Source organism: Lipophrys pholis (assembly GCF_963383615.2).
Source record: "Lipophrys pholis genome assembly, chromosome: 4".
Lineage (NCBI taxonomy): Eukaryota > Metazoa > Chordata > Actinopteri > Blenniiformes > Blenniidae > Lipophrys > Lipophrys pholis.
The window spans coordinates 12,651,292-12,668,532 of record NC_137637.1 but is presented as its reverse complement, the minus strand read 5'-3'; the positions used below and the strand labels follow the sequence as shown (position 1 = coordinate 12,668,532).

Genomic DNA, 17,241 nt, shown 5'->3' with positions numbered 1-17,241 from the left:
AACATAATAAAAGACAAAATAGTTGAAAGGCCTGACGGACGTAAAGTTTGCGGGATTCCTTGCGCATGTCACAAAGAAAAAACGTCACAGTGCAAAGCATTATGGGATTGATCCACTGAAATGAATTGGGTCACATCACAACATTCCAATAACTTTATTCAGTGTTCATGTGACCGTGGCAATCTGATGCTCGAATCGAGACTTAATTTCTTTATTGACACAATCCAGAAAATGCATTTACGACTAACTCGTGGGAAGCAAAGTCTCTATGAATAAAAAACAAATCCAGCGAGTGTCAACAGGCCGTGAGGTCGGGCTTCTTGAGGCAGGATGTAGGACAAGTGAGCCTCGTTCTCTGAAGGAGACTTACAAAGAGACTTACTGTATCATGTAATGTTTACTGGGAGGCGTCTGACTGAGATTCATTTAACAGTGGTCAAAAACCTACAGGCCGTCACAAAGATTTGTTCATTGACGCTGGAGCAATACAAAGGCTGCCCCTGCAGTGCCAGGGGGGAAAACAAGACCGTCTGGATTCACAGGAGAACAGAACAAACTCTCCAGGTTGGGTTAGGATTTCTTAAATCAATTAAGATCTGGTTTCACATGTGTGTAGTTCACCCTCAAGAGCTGCATGTGGCTTGAACACATTTTAGCGAGGCGTAGATTTACACGTCACAATTCGTCTGTATCTGAAGGGTGAAGCCCACAAAAAACCATCCTAATGGGTTCAAGGCAAAGAGCAGTAAAGACAAATATGTACGTGATTGATGACGGTGTGTAAGAGGTTATTGAAATGTTATTTTTCTTTTTAAATAGAGGAATCCCAATGATGACACACCAGATTTCATCAAAGCTTGCCATCTGGAGCACGAGGTCAGGTACCAGGGAGGCAGGGCACACATCATACCTCCGGTCATTTTTAATAGGTAGTGGAAAAAGAAATAGTAGGCGATGAATAAACCACAAATAAAACCAAATAAATGGCCTGTGAAGCGGCTTCATATTGTCTAACTAATGGAGCATATAAAAGAGAAAAATCATTTAGGCACTCGTTTCCGTCTTTTCCGCCTCAGCAGACACAAACAAGGAGCTGCGTGTATTTCGGCAAATCCCCCTTCTCGCCAAGTTCAGTGGAATTAAACTGGCCTCAGATAGTGACTGCATTTAGTCCGTTTGCTCGTTTAGTCGGGCCAGTTTCACACTGAAATGACCTCATAGCAGCAGGAACAGAGGATGCCCACCGTCATGTGAGAAGACTAAGCAATGCTGAACCGTGCCAGAGAACAAACGCAGGCACTCTGCCCAGAGTGGGCTGGTGTTGCACTGTTGAAGAAAGACGAGAGACTGAACAGCTTCAGCGTGGCAGCCGAGCGCTGGGCATGGAGCACTCGGGACTAATTACAACACGACTCAAACACAACCATCAGTCCGATGGCAGAAGAAGTCTGTCCCTCTGACCTTAATTCCAGTTGAGAAACCTCAACCTTTTAGGTGGGAAGTAGAATGTGTGTCACCTGGTTCTCATGGCAGGGGCCTTGGCAGTACTCGGTGAGGCTTTCCACAGTCTGGTTGATGAGTCCCACGTTCTTCTCGTTGATGTAGAGTCCAAGCAGCCCGAGTCCCCCTGTGGTGCTCCCGCAGATACAGTCCAGGAACTGAAGCGTTTCACACACCAGATTATAGTTGTTCTTGTTATTTTGGTTGCGCAGAAAGTTCTGAAGAACGACAACAAGGGGAATAAAGGGTCAAAATACATTTCTTGGATGTGTTTCAGTCATAGAGAGAGTGTTTGGCTTTGGATGGTAAGTGAGTTGTCACAAGCCCATTCATCAGGGTCACTTTCCTTCAATCAACTTCTCCTTGAAGCCAAAACCAAATACAAAGAGTAGGAATGGCTCATTGCTCCTGCACTTCTTTTCAAGCCAGCAAACCAAGACTACAGTAGAGACAAGTACATCAGTGACGTCTTTGGAATGAACAGAAACGTCTCAGCAAATTGATCACGTGTGCAGAGCAGCTGGCTGTGAATCAATATCTTGCAACCCACACAGGGTCACGACGGGAGAGACGGAGCGACTCGGCACTCTCCTTTAATGGTGGTTTGAGGTGTAAACAGGATCCGTCCTCTGTCTGAGTTTCGCGATGGCAGCCCCCAGGAACCCAAACACACTCCTCATAGTGAAACCAGACCAAGACGCAATGGGTATGGAAACAGCGACATCAGGAAGTTCTGCAACGTGTGCCTATTTTCAACATGGTTTCATTTCTCAATAAGTGAGGGTGGTGATTGAAATTCAGAACATAGGTCAGGAAATGTCACCATGTCGTGGGCCGACAGGGTGGGGGGGGGGCGACGCGGTCACAACAACACACTGACGCAGCACTGACCTGCAGATCTCTGTTGTGATTCTCACAGAGCAGCTGCATGAGGCGCAGAATCGGCTGCATGATGGTGATGATAACGCTCATTTCGCCCTCCTCCTGGCTTTTGTCGGCAGTCGGGACGGGGGCGCCCTCAGCGGCCGCTTGGTGCTCCTCGGCTTCGGCCTCGCGTCGGTAGGTGGTGTAGGCCTTCTTGGTGACGGCGGAGGCCTCCACCAGCTGCTCCTTCACCTCCTCGGTCACTACTGCCACCACCGGCACGTCTTTCACTAACCACAGAGAGCAAAGGATGAGTCAAACACAGAGAAATGGAAATATGAAGTATAGACAGAAATGCTTATTTGAAAAACTATGTGGTCTACTGAGATAATATATATATAGTAATATATATTTATGGCCAAAGAACACCTGGACAAAGTGTATAAGAGAAGAGTTTCTGTTTTCAATAGATTTCTATTGGAAACTCTATTTCCAAAAAGGCTGGTATGAAGTGTAAACCAAATAAAAACAGAAAGCAATGATTTGCAATAAAAATATCCAAATGTTTTTGTAAAGTTAAAATTTGACGAGCTAATGGAAATGTTTCAATTGGATTGCAGAGACCACCACAACTTTAAAAGCTTTGAAATAGATTGAGTAGAATTTTGCCGTTTCTGGGGAGAGGTTCACAAATCTGCTGAAAAAAACCCCCAAACCAAACCCCAAAAAATCTCTTATTGAGCAATGGCTAAATGGCTAAATGACTATAAGGCTGCATGGGCTCAGGAACAATTCCAGAAATGACTTTCTGTGAACACATTTGTTGTTCAATTCATCAATGCAAGTTGAAATTGAAAGAAACAAAGAAAGAAGCCGTATGTGAAGAAAAATAAATATTGGAAATTACAATTTTTGAAACTTAAAACTTCTTTTTGGAACCTATGGAGGCTGTGTGCTGTGGGTTAATGAGGAGAAAGATCATCCCAGCAGCACAAACGTAAGGTATTTTCCCCTCTGGATTATTAAAGTATTTCTATTCTATACTATGGGGTTTCATTGATATTTCATTGGGTAAAATAGGAAGGAGCATCTTTGATAACACTAGAGGGTCGCATTTGCCAAGTTTCTAACATTAATCATAGCACATATATTATTATTATTTTTTTGAATCTTGAACTAAACTCAGCTTTACAGTAATTTGGAGTAATTCCAAATAAGTACTGGTTCAAATGTGCTTAAGATTACTTTGACTTTATTTAAATGGTCTCAGTGATGAACTTAAATGAAGCACCTCAATGTGAACTTTCAAAAAAACTCAAAAATAAAAAATGAAGACTTACAGTTCAGGCTAATGATGAGAGAAAAGAGATATTACCATATATTGTGTTATTCTTATTTATGTTCTTTAGATTTTCTCTACAGTTTTGTTTTGTTTTTGCAGTTCTTGTTTGTAATTTGCACATATTCTAGGTTATTCCAAATAATTTATAGGATAGGTATAAATGGCTTCAGCCTGTTCCTTTTCTTGGTCAGTTAAAGCGAACCGTGTTTGTTGATGTTTGGATTTTTTTTTGTGTTGGAATATGATCAGGAGTAAACCATTCATTAATCAATCCATTCATTCATAATGAGCACTATCCTACCCTTATTTAGGAAGACAATAATCTAACAATTTTTGGAGAATTGCTCATGGGCCACATGTGGCCAGTGTCTGGTCTGAGGCATGGTCACAATAAATAAATATTATAAACTTTGAAAAGTACATGATTGTTTTAGAACAACATTTGCTCCCATTTGTCAGGTTCGGCCTTGCATATCAGAGAAAGACGACGCAAAAGTCGCAAACTGAACATCCGGTGCCGAGCGGTCCTGCTGCAGGCAAAACATTTCACCAATAGAAAATGTAATATTGTATGCCTTAGCTTCGAGGACAAGGAACGGGAGAAAAAAAAAAAAATTGGGGTTGTACTTGAGAAACAATTGCTTTTTCTGACAACTTGCGTACTATAAAACATATTGCAGAGTCAGGAAGGGCTTAAAAGAAAACCAAACAAATGCAACACACCATGAAAATGACAGTTAATTATGTTGAATAATGGCGTGAATTGAGCATATTGCGCAACGTTTTCCTCTGTGGCTGACTGTGCTCGTTCTTTTGATGACTAACTCTTAACCGCTGACCTTTCTTGCGCGCTGGCGTGTCTTTGTCTGGCGGCTCCTCATCTTTCTTCTTGCTCCCCAGGTCGCTGGTGTTGACCGTCACGGTGGCCTTGATTTCTTGCTGGGCCAGTTTCATGCGCTCGTAAAACACTTTGAAGAATTTCTCCGACTTGTTGTCACCCGTTAATCGATGAAAGAAGGACCGCTGGAGAAAAGCAGGAGAAGAGTTGTCAGGATCATTTTCTGTTCAATACGAGAGTTTACGCACAGTTTTTTCTTTTCTTCACGTTCTCATGTTTTCATGGCATATAGCGTACATGGTGATGCAACATCAGGGGACATAAAACAGACTATGCTTCCGCTTACAGATTTTCTCGATTGATAAGACGCTAAATTCCATTGACTGCACACAGCCACAGACTGACTGCACACATCTCTCAATAACAGGACTCTGGTGTCAAAACCTCGAACACTATTCATGGTTTGCACACAGTTTCAAAAACTCTTGCACTCTTTTTGCAAAACACTGAACACATTCTTTTGCTCGTTTGAACACACTTTCCAATCCTATAGGAATTCTTCTCTACATGGAGGTGGAAGGTATATGACCGGCAGCCATATATTCAGGAAAATCTCTTGCAATCATGGTCTTGGCATGTGATGCTGTTTCTGTTGATGCGTGTCAGGGCTGGATCAGACACACTAGGTCTTTCCACTTTGCCTGCCCACAGAAAACATAGCTTGTGATGTTGATGAGGTCCTGTGGCCTGACCAGGCTGAAAGAATTGATGCAGACGTGGTGTCAATATTTGCATACTGTACTGTGTACAATACAGTGCTGTAATTATTTGTCTAACATTATTTTTATTTGTAATGCACAGTCAGGCACCGCAATGGCCCTCTGAATCATTTATAGGATGTATTTGTGTTTAAGTTGTCATTTTCTAGGACTGTATCATTTGTTTATACTTAATGTGAAAACACGGTGAGAGAGAGTGTTTTGTATTTAGCAGTGCAGTGTCCTACTTTTGCTTTGTCTGTGCTAATTTTGAAAACAAAGTTAAAATTTTGACAATAAAGTGCACTTTTGACACACGTGTGCAGTGCTTTGCGAACTGTGCCCTAATAAAGGAAATAGGGTGCAGTGTTTTGAGAAATGTGAGCTATTTTTCAGGAACAGTGTCGTATCAGCAGTGAAAAACTGTAAAATGCTGTGTAATGTAGCTCAGAGCTGCTATTTATTCATTATCCTAACGTCTGTATAACTGTTGCTATTCACGCCACAGGCTTGGTTCAAAGCAGTTACATAAGCGTTCCTCTCACAATGCCAGGAAAACCCTTTGTAACGCCTCACCATGCTCACCTGGTTTTACACGATGCAATCATCATATGCATGACACAGTTCTGGGTGTTAACGCTTACAAACAAACATGCAACAGCAGGGTTTGTGGTTAGCATGCAGCCAAACTATAAAGCATGTGCTCACGACGCCGCCGTGACAGAACCAGTCTCTCTGCCTGCTGAGGCCACGCGTTGTTCATGCACGGAGGTAAACACACACAGCAGGAGCAGCGTGTTCATTAAATTGGGCTCACTAAGTTAATTCGACGGTATGAAGCCACAGGTTTTTTTTGTTTTGTTTTTTGCTTTTGTGAGCTATGCAACAAGTACGAGTAAGTGGTTTTGTGAAGTCAGGGTGAGAGAGGAAATGATCGACCAAAAACGGAGCGACACTAAGGGCAATTTTGTTTGAACGCTTTGTGTGTGGGGAGCAGTTTTTTTTTTGTTTGTTTTTTTTCCCCGCCTGCTCATATGTTCTGTCCCATTTTCCTCTCAACAATCCCTCCTTACATAAGACCTGTAATCAGCTGAGTGGTTACAGTGAGGGCACACAGCGCCTCGGCTCTAACACTGTTACATCAGCCCACAGAGGACAAGCAGTGGAGAGGGAGAGAGAGGAAAACCCTGCCCCACTTTTCATTGCCAGGACGGCACGAAGTGAACGTGTGGTGTGAGAGGGAGGAGGAAGGGTCCGAAAGTGGGAAGCGAGGTGGGGAGGGTGTTTGATGCAAGGCGAGTTATCGCATCCAGAGATTCTGGGGCAGGTTTGAAAGCCAGTTACATAACACTCTTTCCAGGTTTAGCTGAACTCAGACAAGTTTCTGTGAGAGGGAAAGACGTGCAGTGAATCAATGTACAAGTTCACGGCACTGAGGCAACATATCGGCACAGCGAAGCTGACCGGCAAGAATCTCTGCAGGATCACCCGACTCGGGTCCTGAAGGAGGCCCCCCACACTTAATCTATTAAGTTGTTTTCCTCCACGGTTTTATGCAACAGTGTTGTTTGCTTGTTTTTCAAGTTGCTGTTGACAAGATAGGGTCATTCATTGATAATGATCTGATCAACAGACCGACTTATGCAACCAGGCATACTTCTCCATAACAGCTCCGGGACTGAAGCTTTACAAGATTACCAGTTTAAGTAGAACTCATGACTGTGGCCAGAAAAAAAACAACCTCATTTCTGCCCAAATCTGTCGAGTCATATCTGTCACGTATGCCAAAGACAAGAGGACAAACTGTTGGTCTGTGCGCCGTCTGCGCAGTCACTGCTGCACATCAAATCTCATTCCTTTGGGTCATTGTTGTTAACCCATTGAACTGTGTGTCTGCAGCAGAGTGCATCTCAAATGGTCCAAAACTGCTGTAAAATGAGTATTCAGACAAGATCATTATAGGTTGGAAGCAGTTTTGGGGGGAAAAAACAACAAACAAAAAAAAACATACAGAAAATCAAAATGAAAAGTGAGCATTTGTATTGAGTCAGATATTTCCACAGCAGGATTATAAAAATGAAAATCAGCTGCAGTTCTGGTTGAATTGAATAATGCATGCAACATTTCTACAGAAAATTTTGTTAATTGTCTAATTTGATGTCCCTTGTTTTTATCTCAGCAAATTAGTACATTATGTAATATAGTCAACTAATATTTTCTTCACTGAGCTGGATGATCAGACATTTCGGTTAAGATAGAGAAATAGAAGCAAGCATATATAAAGACCTAAACATAACTCAAGATCACCAGGAAACAAAAACAAAATGTATATCAGCTTGGCACTTCGGCTGAAAGAGGAGGACAAGCTGTCATGAGTGCCGGTGTAGTGAAGATGCACGTTGCACTGCAGTTACTAACCGGCACGCTGTGGCTGACTTTAGAGCAGAGCTGACAAGAGAGATCATGTAATATGATAAGATGCAACTCAGGCGTGCTGCATCTTACATAAGGAGAAAGGCCCCCCCAAAAAATGTTTAAACGGTGAATCTGGCCCCCTGGTCTCCCCACTGGCTGCTGAGTCATTCGTTAAAGAAACTATGCATCAGCCAATCAGCCTCAGCTTTTCCCTGTGAGACGGCTTAACCCTCTACGTGTCCGCCGGCAGAGGCACTAAGCCTCCTGGGAGCTCTGCTGAGTTGGCCGCTGTAGCCGTGTTTGGCGCTGCAGGTTTTTTGTTTGACCTGTAAGTGACTCTCCTCTCCTGCATGATCAACGTGGCGGCACTGCGGGGCCTCGCTTCTGATTATTCTGCACTCCCACTTTTCTCTCCGTTTCCCGTCAGCTGCCACCCCGGCTCCTGGCATCAACACGGGCCAGTTATGTAAGGCCTGTTTATACCACCAGCTCTGCCTCTCCCTCTCTCTTTCTTTTTATCCATCTCCAGCCTTTGCAGCCTGACACCTAGTGAGTGACAAAGCCATCTCTGTACGTATTGGAGGGGCTTCGGTTTGCGTACTCCGCCACCACCCAGCTGGTATCCACAGAAATCTGCTTTTTGAAGCCACGGTGAGACTGCCACCGTATAAATCCCAGTGCAATGCATCCATGCACGAGTGTGCTTTCTCAGAAATCTGGGCTGGCAACCAACAAAATGAAGCCTATGAAATATCCAGTTACTTCGACGTCAAATAAAAAGGGCTAAAATGATTACACTTCTGCAAATGAAATTGAGAACATTTAAATAGTGAGCGGGTATGTTGATAGCGGCGATGCCTGGAAACACACCTTCCAGAATCTTTTTAAAGCTTTCCAAGAGCTAGGTGTTAAATGAACTTGAACCCAGCAGGGGTTGAAGGGGGGAAAATCCTGCCAGGATGGGGCCGAGGGCAGCGGCGTGCCACAACAAGCCTATTGAGTAAGAGCGGCGGCACCTGTTCGCTCCTGTGACAGTTCTGAGGTCATGAAGACAGTGTTGAGAAGATGGATGGTGAGCTGGGAGGAGTAGACATTTTACACTTCTTGTCTTACATAACACAAACACACGTAAACACACTCTCTCTCTCGCTCTCTCTCTCTCTCTCTCTCTCTCTGAGGGCTGCTTTTGGAATAAGCTCTCCAGACTAAGTATATCCTGCAGTCTGTGTGCGTGCGTTCATGTGCTGATGGGGTGTACAGATGAGTGTGGTTTTATGCAGTGATATGTTGTGCGTTCAGCACGTATCCATCTGCCCGAGCTACAACAGGAGTGTCGCAGTACTTGTTGCTTGTTCCTGGGGGGGGGGTGAGCATGTGTCAGGCAATATGTTATCTATCTTGTATGTAGCGAGTCGTGCAGGTTTCAGTTATATTAGGTAGAGTATGTAGGGCAATAAGTAATGTTTGACACATGAATGCAGCCCAGGGTATGTTTAGGGTCAGATGGTGCTGCAGCACAAGTCAGTATATTATCTTCAAAATCTTTAATCTGGATTTTGCTGTTCTGTTCTGTAACGACACAGGAGGAATTGTGCTCACTTTGAAACATGTCTGGTTTTTAATTCGTTAACAATAAAAACTTATCTTCAGAGTGTGTATATGTGGATTTCACTGTCTTACCTGGACACGCAGTTGAATTGTGTTTTGAGTATTGAGATCCGTTAAAAAACAAATTTCTGTCACACATTTTTTTGAGGTGCAATAATGAGATCTGTGTGTCAATGCATGTTGAATATATGAGCATACAATGATATGAACAAAGATAAACACTATCTAAGGCTGGATAATATCTTTTGACAGCTCTTGGGTGAGACTTCCAGATTTTGGAATGCACTCAAATTCAAATTACTGGTACATTATATGCAAATGCAGCAACAAGCGCAATTAAAATTCCTTGGAGGTCATGTATGTAGCCGTAAAACAAGTTAGAAAACACATCAAATGCACCGATATACATTTGATAAAAGTTTCAAGAATTCTGATTTAACTTTCCTCTCTTGACGCGTCGCATGGTGTTTATAAAGATGAACATATGTGGGGAAAGCATACATACAAAGTCGTACAAGTCCTCGTTCTCACCAATTTCTTTATGAATTCACCAACTCTTAATGTCTCCCTTAGTGCTGCTGTATGTGGTCCAGGTAGCGGAGCACTCTGGGCCCGGGATGAACTCATTTTGAAACCAACCAAAAACTTTTGTACACTTGCCTTTTCCCAGAAATTTAGTTGGCAAGGCCACAATGCTGAATTACCTCGAAAACAAACAAACTCAGACTGCTTGGAAAAAAAATCTGTGGGCATGTTTTTGTCCTGCTTTTCATTTAGACAACAAGAACTCTTCTGTCCTACGAGGGGGCCGGCAACCAGATGTTGTGTAAGACAGGAAAATGTGATGCATCTACTGATAGGTTGTAAATTCGCTTGGAATCATACAGGATTCTTCAACAAAGTCTGCTTGTACGAGCGTCATGCCCAAGAAGCAGGAAAACATCTAACTTTATTTAAAAAAAAAAAAAAACAACAAGCTTCTTTTTGATGGATTTCTTCTTTAAGCCAATAAACTAGTTTGTTTATGAAGGTCACTTGGAGGATATTTTTTCTTGAATAGTATGAAAGAAAACGGTTGACTGAAGTGAGCACATCTTATTCCCACAGGGTTTCAAACATTTACAGAAAAAGATGACGTAAATAAGCATAATGCTACATATTTTCAGGCCTCGTTTACATGGCATCTCCAAAGGAAAATGCATTGTTTTTGAAAGTTCAGACCGACTTTTGTATGGACAGAAGACCAAGCTGGATTGCTATTCCAGGTGACTCTCGACTCTAAAACTACCAAGTCCCAGGAGAATATGGACTGGGAGTCATGACCCTCTGGAGGCCGCCATTCTTGATATTGTCCATCTACATAAGAATTTTTTACTACAGTCACATTGCGCATTTGCAGTAACAGCGTTTCTGCCGTCGACATAGGGACAGAGCCCGAGCAAAGTTGCTTTTTCAGTGGTGTCATCCCAGATAGACGCTTCCCAGTTAGACGATAGTGTTTTTATCCCAGATAGACGCTTCCCAGATAGATGCTTTATTATAATATGTTAATTATTTGTAACATTTCAGTGGCCTAGAATGAATAGTAATGTAAATTTACACAAAGACATAGTTCATTTGAAAAAGTAGCTCAACATTGGTTTAAAATCACGGGCGGGGAAAGAAAAAAAAAAAAAAAGACGCAGGGTCCTTCACAGAAAAGACGTGCACATATATGAATGCGATGGGAGGAAGCAGGGATGGAGACATCAGCACAGATGAATTTCTAGACACTGTCCAGCACCTGGTTGCACACTACTAAAAGTCTGTACTCCTTCGGGGGAAAGAAGTCGGAGAATCATGGCCGGGAAAAAAAAAAAAAGCCTGGTCTCGATTTCCAATGTAATGCTTCACAGAAAAGATAGACAGACAGATATACATACATATACACATACATATATACTGTATTTATGCATGTATATGGGAAGCGTCTTACATATGATGAGAAATAGCTAATATTAACTTTGATATCGCCAGTTCCCGATGTCAGATGCAAGCCTTCTCAGAAAAGAACAACAACACATATGATGAGAGAGAGAATGAGAAATAGCTAATATATAGATATAGCGTTCTCTAACTGGGACCATTGTCATGTAAACTGACGCTCAACATGCAACAAAAGATTTGAGTTTCCCTTGAAAATGTGTAAACGGGGCCTCAGTTGTCCCATGCCCCAATCATCATTTACATTAATTGTCCCACACTCTGAGGCCCTGGTACAATACAAAGAACATCAACCTCGCCCTAAAAATAAATCCCGGAAATGATTCAGCATGTTTAATGTTGTACAGCTGTATGAGCTAGACGAATGTAATAGAAAGAGAAAAATCACTGACAGGACAGAGGTCTTTATGATGGCCTGAGGTGGACAAAACAGATCCTCACCCTGTTTAAAATAGATGCTACAGGCTACTTTCAGGAGTGTGGTCCACATGCCCGGACTGCACAAAGGTCAGGCAGCACACGGAATGACATCTGGTTCAATAAGCCAGATGAGTGTCCTCAGGGAGGCTGGAAGAAATAGCATGTCTTCTGAGAACAGCAAGAGAGTTTGTGAAATCTACTGAATCTTTGCCGAGGCCTCTGAGGGGTTATGTCTTTTATTGCCCTCTTTCCACTGGCAAAGAATGACCCAGTTAAGCGTCCGGTAGGAATGTCAGGAGCCCCGGGGCTCTGGGTGTATCTCACCCAGGCAGAGAGGCGGCTTATGTAACAGGAGTCATGTGAGTGCCTTTGTGTACACGTCGGGAAGCCAGGCCTTGTCAGGTAACGATACTATGCAAATAAGAGCCGATTATGCAATGGGCCAGTTTATGCAAGACGACACACAAGAGCACACATGCATAGACCACAAAACCAGAATGCGCTAACACACAGCTTACGAGCTGCACACACTCACACATTATGTGGCAAAAACACGTACACACATATTCTTTCACACACACTCTGCAAAGCTGAAATAATGCATTTACAAACACACCGTCTCTCCGCCGTCTGAACCTGCCTTCTGTGAGATTTGCAAAGAGTTGGGGTTGCTGTAGCAACCGCTGGCTGTCGATGGGGAGGCAATGACGCTTTTGGCTGCACAGTTTGGACCTCTACCACTAGGCCACTGTTCCTCTTCCTCTCTGACTGACGTGGGGGGTGTTGACCAAACATGTCAGGATGTCTTTCTGCACCCGGATGTGAAGTCTACTTTTCAAATCACGTCAAGGTTGATGAGGTTACATTCTTTTCTTCTGAAGTCACCCTTTGCCACCTCTCTATTGACAGCAGGGAAGCAGCTCGGCGACACTGCCTTCAACTGTTGACACCATAGATTTAAGCACCACAGATAAGATCTCCTTGTTGAAAAGCTGCTCATACCTCCCTGGAGCAATGGCTTTTACTTGGCCTATTTAATTGCAGGCTGGACGTGTGAGTGTCACACCTTCTCTCAGCTGCTGTGTGTGTGTGTGCATTTGTACTTTAAAACTAGGTAACATCTGCTTACCTGGATCACCGTATTCCCACCTTCCAGCAGCGCGATGGCTAACAATATACTCTCCTGGAAGATCCGATCACTGGTGGCGTTCATGATGAGGTCAATGACCAGATCGGAGGCCCCTTCCTTGTCCAGGTGGCACTGTACCTCTGCCAAACTCAGCTCCCCTCGACCTCCAACCCCAGAGCTGACCACTACGACCACAGAAGGGAAACAGATTACTTTCTACATTAAAATGCATGAAGCTTCTGACAGGTTACATAATGGAGGACGAGACACGATGAATCATACAATGCATATTTTGAGTTTCCATCATTGTTCAGATCTAATTGAATTTGAAAAAGACACACAATTAATATAAGAAACCTCTCTTCAAATGGGAGATTTAACAAAGGCAAAATGTTTGGTCCATAATATAAGTTGATAAAGGGTGTTTTCCTGATATTGAGTATTTTCCTGGTTAAATTCTGGACTTGGAGCCAGTCTACGTGAAGTTTGCATGTTCTTACAGTACATGCATAGGTTTTGTTTCAAGGTTACCACTCTAGGTGAAATGGCCTACGTCCTATCAGAATAAATAGGTAGGTGGGATTTGATAGGAGTATGAGTAAAAACCGTGGGGTTCTACAAGAAAGCAAATTCCCAACGTCACTGTTATTCACAGACATGTTCAAATGTTGTTGCGTCCAATCCGCAGGGCCAATGGGCTTTGTGAACATTTTCACCACACCATGACGACTGTACTCTAGGCCAATCACATTGGAGGTGACTGGATGGACTGGCTGCCCCGTTTCGTGTTTGGCCTATGACCTGTAGTCCTGTAGCAGCAGAACCCCCGGAGGATTCCTCCTGGAGGCCTCTGGTCCGTTCGGACTGCCTAATGGGACACTGCCAGCGCTTTGGCCCTGGCTCCTGCTCATCTATACCTCCTCCAGTCTGATGACTAGAAGAACTTGCTGTCTGCCAACTACCTGTCCATGTGCCACAATGCTCACCATTTGTCGCTCTATTCCTTGTACATCAGGCCCTTTGTTGCGGAAAGCAGGTGAGTTTGTTTGGATCCAAGGTTTTTTTATGCTGTCCTTATGTTATGTTCCCTCTTTGCATGAGTGTCTGAATCTGTCCATAATGCAAACATATACAGCCCCCTGCCACTTGGACCGTGTCCAGTCAATGTAGACCAGTGGTCAGACCTTCCAAATAGAACTAAGTAATTAATCCCCTTGGGGACATTTCTTTCTGCATTTAACCGTCCTATGCCTCGGATACGATGGGGAGTCACATTAGGGTGTTTTGCGGAGATGATGGGGGTCAAGGGTCATGCTCAGGAAGCCAAAGTAGTGACCCGGGATTCAAGTTTTTGTCCGATTTACTATCATTGCATCAGTTCTGAGTGTTGCTGGGGGACATTGTTTGGTGCACTTGTAAAGGAGATGCCATTTAAATTAGCATGTGTGAAGAAGTTTTCTATGATTAAAGAGGTTTATTTTATGTTTACAGGTGGTTAGGGAATTGTGATGCAACTGTCTGGTCTAGTCATTCGGCTGCTGCTCATAACAATATCCCGTTACATGTTTCCCTAATTCACAGAGGTACTTTAACTCCTACAACTGCTGATGGCTCCCACCACCAGTCGGAGAGGAATCGTTGAGAGAACGGCACCCATCAGAGCCGTCTCGGGCTGGGCGAGCCACTGAATCAACAACACATCCCATTCTAGATGGAGCTTGGCTCTCTGGTCGCCTGGCAACAACACGGCCTACGTTATGTTGAGGAGAGAGACGGCGTGCTCAGTGGCACCGGCGAGGTCCAAGGGCTTATTGGAGTAGAAGGCCACGGCTGTGAATATGATCACTTTTTTTTTCTCCCCCCCCCACTCTGTGCCATTACAGATGAAATATGAGTCATTTCTGTGGTGAGAGACAGAGTAACACACTGCTATGAAAAAATGTCTGACAGTCAGAAGTCCAATAGATTGTTAACAATTTCAATTTGAGGAAAAATGGAGAGACGATGGGAGAAGCCCCTGCTTTGGTTCATAGCACCAAAATGTTTTCTATACAGGTAAAACCTTCTGTAAATGTTATTGTGTACCTGATGCACCGCATGAAAACACAAAGTATTCAACCGGATTTGCACCTCATAGGGACGCCCGCTACTAACTTTTCTGTGTATTTTGTTCATCCAATGAACAATTCTGGCATGAGATTTACATAAAACTATCAGCTTTGGCACAAAAATGTACAATTATGTATCGTTTCTAAATTGTTAAACTTGAGATCATTTAGTCAGTGCCAATTACAAAATAAATCGTCTTTACAGGCACAAGAAATTAAACAATTAAAAAAAAAAAAAAAAAAGACTTTCTTCGTATTTTTAAATACTTATGAACATAACCACAAGCCTGTTTATGAATGAAAAGGTCATGAATTAATGATCAAAATACAAAAACTACAGTTCTACTGAAATGATATTCCTAAAAATCCTCACCTGACACAGTGACGAGCACCATTCTAAAGCACATCTGAAAATCCAAACATTTTTTACCATTTCTTTTTTCTTAAGCAGCATTCCACATTTGCAATAGTCAAAACATTTCCATGGGCATTAAGGCAGCTGAAAAGCCCCAAAGCTTCAGGAATCACACCACACAACCGTTTCCTGGCTGGTTGGTGCAGCCGCGTATTACATGGTTTTATGTAGACTTTTTCCCTTGATTTAAGTCTTCTGAAAATGACTGGTTAAAAAGAAAAAGATGAAATCGTTCCACGTACTAATGACTACAGAAATTCTCTGGTTCCTGCCATACAGCTGGCAGTGAAACTAAACTTTCAATTGCATTTGATGAGCGATGTCTCTCACTGTGGCGCTGACCTATTTGTTTCCTCCGGTAAATTAGTTCAAACGTTTCTTTATGACGAGAACTGTGTAAACTGAAAAACAGTGCAGTACCACACACACCTGTGGGTGATTTTCCCTGAGCTCCGGGACTTAGTGGGCCGTTGCTGAAGGAAGCGAGGCTGTCTCTCCTTGGGCCAGGTTTGACATTACCATAGTATCGGTTGACCAAAATCTGCCGCAAGGCCTCGCCCTGTCAGGGAGAAAGAAATTGATGTTAGGGAATGAAGTTGCATTTTAATGAGAGAAAACTATCTGGAACCCAGTGTTGCTGAGCTAATATAGAAGTACAAGACATTAATCACAATCTCACTTTTGGTCTAAGTCATTCCAGTACAGCTATAACCCCCACTGTGTAGCAAAACTTAACTAAAGCTAAGTTAATCAACTAAAACTTAATCAACCATCATTCCCTCTTTGTGACTTTTCCTTGAATAAACTTACATAAATTGAAGTAATCTACTTATAGGCTGTTTACACCTCGAACATGGTATATTCCATGATATACAATATCATGGAATATGATCATTCTCCTTCCTGCATACATGGTGATTCACATATCGAAGTGCTTCGTCCCCTATGTGTGACAGTCCCAGTGAAAATGTTCAGAAACCCAAATGGAGTCTTCACATGGGACAGAAGATTTTATCCAGGTTTTTGCTAAACAGAATACGGTAACAAAATACTAGAGCGTACACAAATCAGCCATAACATTATTACTGCCTTCCTAATGGTGTATAAGTCCTCCATTCTGCAGCCATATGTGCAAAAAACAAACAAAAATAAAAACAAAAACAGATAATTATTGTCATAGAAATGTTTTAGGACACAATCCCTAATTGTGCAGCAGTTTGAGCAACAGTACCTTAGCTACTGGCCCACAAGGAGGACCCTTGTTCACCACTCTTCATTTCTTGGAGCACTTTTTCTAGATATGGACCACTCCCCAGTTTTACAGATACTTTGACTCTTGTCGAGCCATCTGAACTGAAGCTCATTTTTGTTCAACAGTTGTCAAACTCAACCAACTAACAGATACCACAAAAAAGAAAACATTCTTTTTTAGTCTGCATAATGTTCTGGCTGATAGGTGCTCAAAAATGCACTCATTGACCCCAGGACACTGACCACGGTTCTGAATTATCAGTTGCACTTCTGAACTCTGCTCCATGATGCTAATAAAAAGATAATGTGTAACCCACTGGTGAGTCACACACTGAAAATATGACAATTCTCTTGGAACTTGAGGTGAAATTCTTCTTTTTCTGTGATTTGCTTTTTTAATTTTATCTCACTGGAAAGCCTAGGATAACACATTAGGGATAGATACAGTAGCTAAAAGCAAAGAGAGAGGAAGACAGAGCAGGGTCCCAAAAGGCTATTGCAAGGTTACAAATAAACAGGAAATAAAAGTTGTTTTTGTAAACTGAACTGTTGTTTTTTTGTCTGTAACCAGCATCTGAGCCGTCCCCCCCCCCCCCCGTCCCCCCCTCGC

At 42.8% G+C, this 17,241-nt stretch overlaps 1 protein-coding gene across 1 annotated transcript in view; it reads right to left on the bottom strand.

The window, feature by feature from the left end:
• itpr1b (inositol 1,4,5-trisphosphate receptor, type 1b) overlaps positions 1-17,241 on the bottom strand; it is a gene marked incomplete at its 5' end in the record, with an annotated part of 108,091 nt that overhangs the window by 31,854 nt on the left and 58,996 nt on the right. Inside the window, 5 exons of the mRNA XM_080461820.1 lie at positions 1,518-1,718; positions 2,392-2,630; positions 4,528-4,729; positions 12,858-13,035; positions 15,806-15,939. Coding sequence (XP_080317946.1) covers positions 1,518-1,718; positions 2,392-2,630; positions 4,528-4,729; positions 12,858-13,035; positions 15,806-15,939 — 954 coding nt within the window. The remainder of the gene's footprint in view (positions 1-1,517; positions 1,719-2,391; positions 2,631-4,527; positions 4,730-12,857; positions 13,036-15,805; positions 15,940-17,241) is intronic.